At 42.6% G+C, this 1,038-nt stretch overlaps 1 protein-coding gene across 1 annotated transcript in view; it reads right to left on the bottom strand.

Annotated features, from left to right (window-relative positions):
- Window positions 1-297: 297 nt before the first annotated feature.
- The window catches only part of LOC109377212 (protein S100-A10-like), a 10,191-nt gene continuing 9,450 nt past the window's right edge, over window positions 298-1,038 (bottom strand). Inside the window, exon 2 of the mRNA XM_019633482.1 lies at window positions 298-718. Coding sequence (XP_019489027.1) covers window positions 298-718 — 421 coding nt within the window. The remainder of the gene's footprint in view (window positions 719-1,038) is intronic.

Below are 1,038 nucleotides of genomic sequence, written 5' to 3'. Positions count from 1 at the left end.
TTCACAAGGCTGCTGTCCCAGAGTAACAAGCAAAGTGAAGGCCAGAAATCAAGGTCCATTCACCTTACCCTACTCCTCCTTTATCATTCATTTCCTCCCCCTGGGAATCATGAGAAAGCCTCAGTCCACAGGCAAAATTCAAATGGTATTTTTTTTAAGAAATGTGTTTATTGAGGGCAAGAGAATGTAAGCAATGTAAACATCAAAGGCTTACCTGGCTTTAATTGGCTTTTATTTCTCTTGTCAAATGAGGATGGGATTTTATTTGTACATTTTCAAAGGGTCCCAATCTGTTCATTAAATCCTTATACAGGAGGAAGCTGTGGGGCAGAGAGATTTCCTTAAGCGGCTCATTGGGAGAACTCTTAAAGCGGGAGTAATTGCTCCGTGCTGCCTACTTCTTTCCCTTCTGCACTTTTTGTGTATTACAAAATAGTCATTGTACGTGATGGTGAGCCCAGCAATTAGTGAAAAGCTCTGGAAGCCCGCTCTGCCAATGCAGCACTGGTCCACATCCTTCACTATTTTTTCCACAGCCAGAGGATCTTTTTGATTTTCCAAAAATCCAGGGAGCTCCTTTTTTCCTGAGAGTACCTTTGTTAAGTAGCCTTTATCCTCAGCAAATTTGTGAAACGTGAACATCATGGTTTCCATGGCGCATTCCATCTGAGGTGGTATTTGGGCGAGGTCTTGGCCTGAGGCAGGATCGCTCTGCTGGCTGGGACCCGTGAACACTGAGCAGAGCACCAACAGCTGGGCACCTTAGGTGAGGGACAGTCAAATGGTATCTTTAATAACTCTATTAATAGCCCCCTCCCCACAACATTTCAGAAACCTCTGCATAAGTGTAGCTTGTTCTCCCACATAACTGATAAGCCTTATAATATTATGCACCAATATATCAATTAAATACAGTCACATTTACAGGGAACTTCAGTTTATCAGAATTATATACAGGATGCCAAAAAACTGTATACAAATGGACACTTTGGTCAACGTTGCTCAAGCAGTAGTTCGCCATAATCAGAAGTGTCTGGA

This window comes from Hipposideros armiger, unplaced genomic scaffold (genome assembly GCF_001890085.2).
Source record: "Hipposideros armiger isolate ML-2016 unplaced genomic scaffold, ASM189008v1 scaffold_1322, whole genome shotgun sequence".
Classification (NCBI taxonomy): domain Eukaryota; kingdom Metazoa; phylum Chordata; class Mammalia; order Chiroptera; family Hipposideridae; genus Hipposideros; species Hipposideros armiger.
This window is presented reverse-complemented; position numbering and strand designations above follow the sequence as displayed.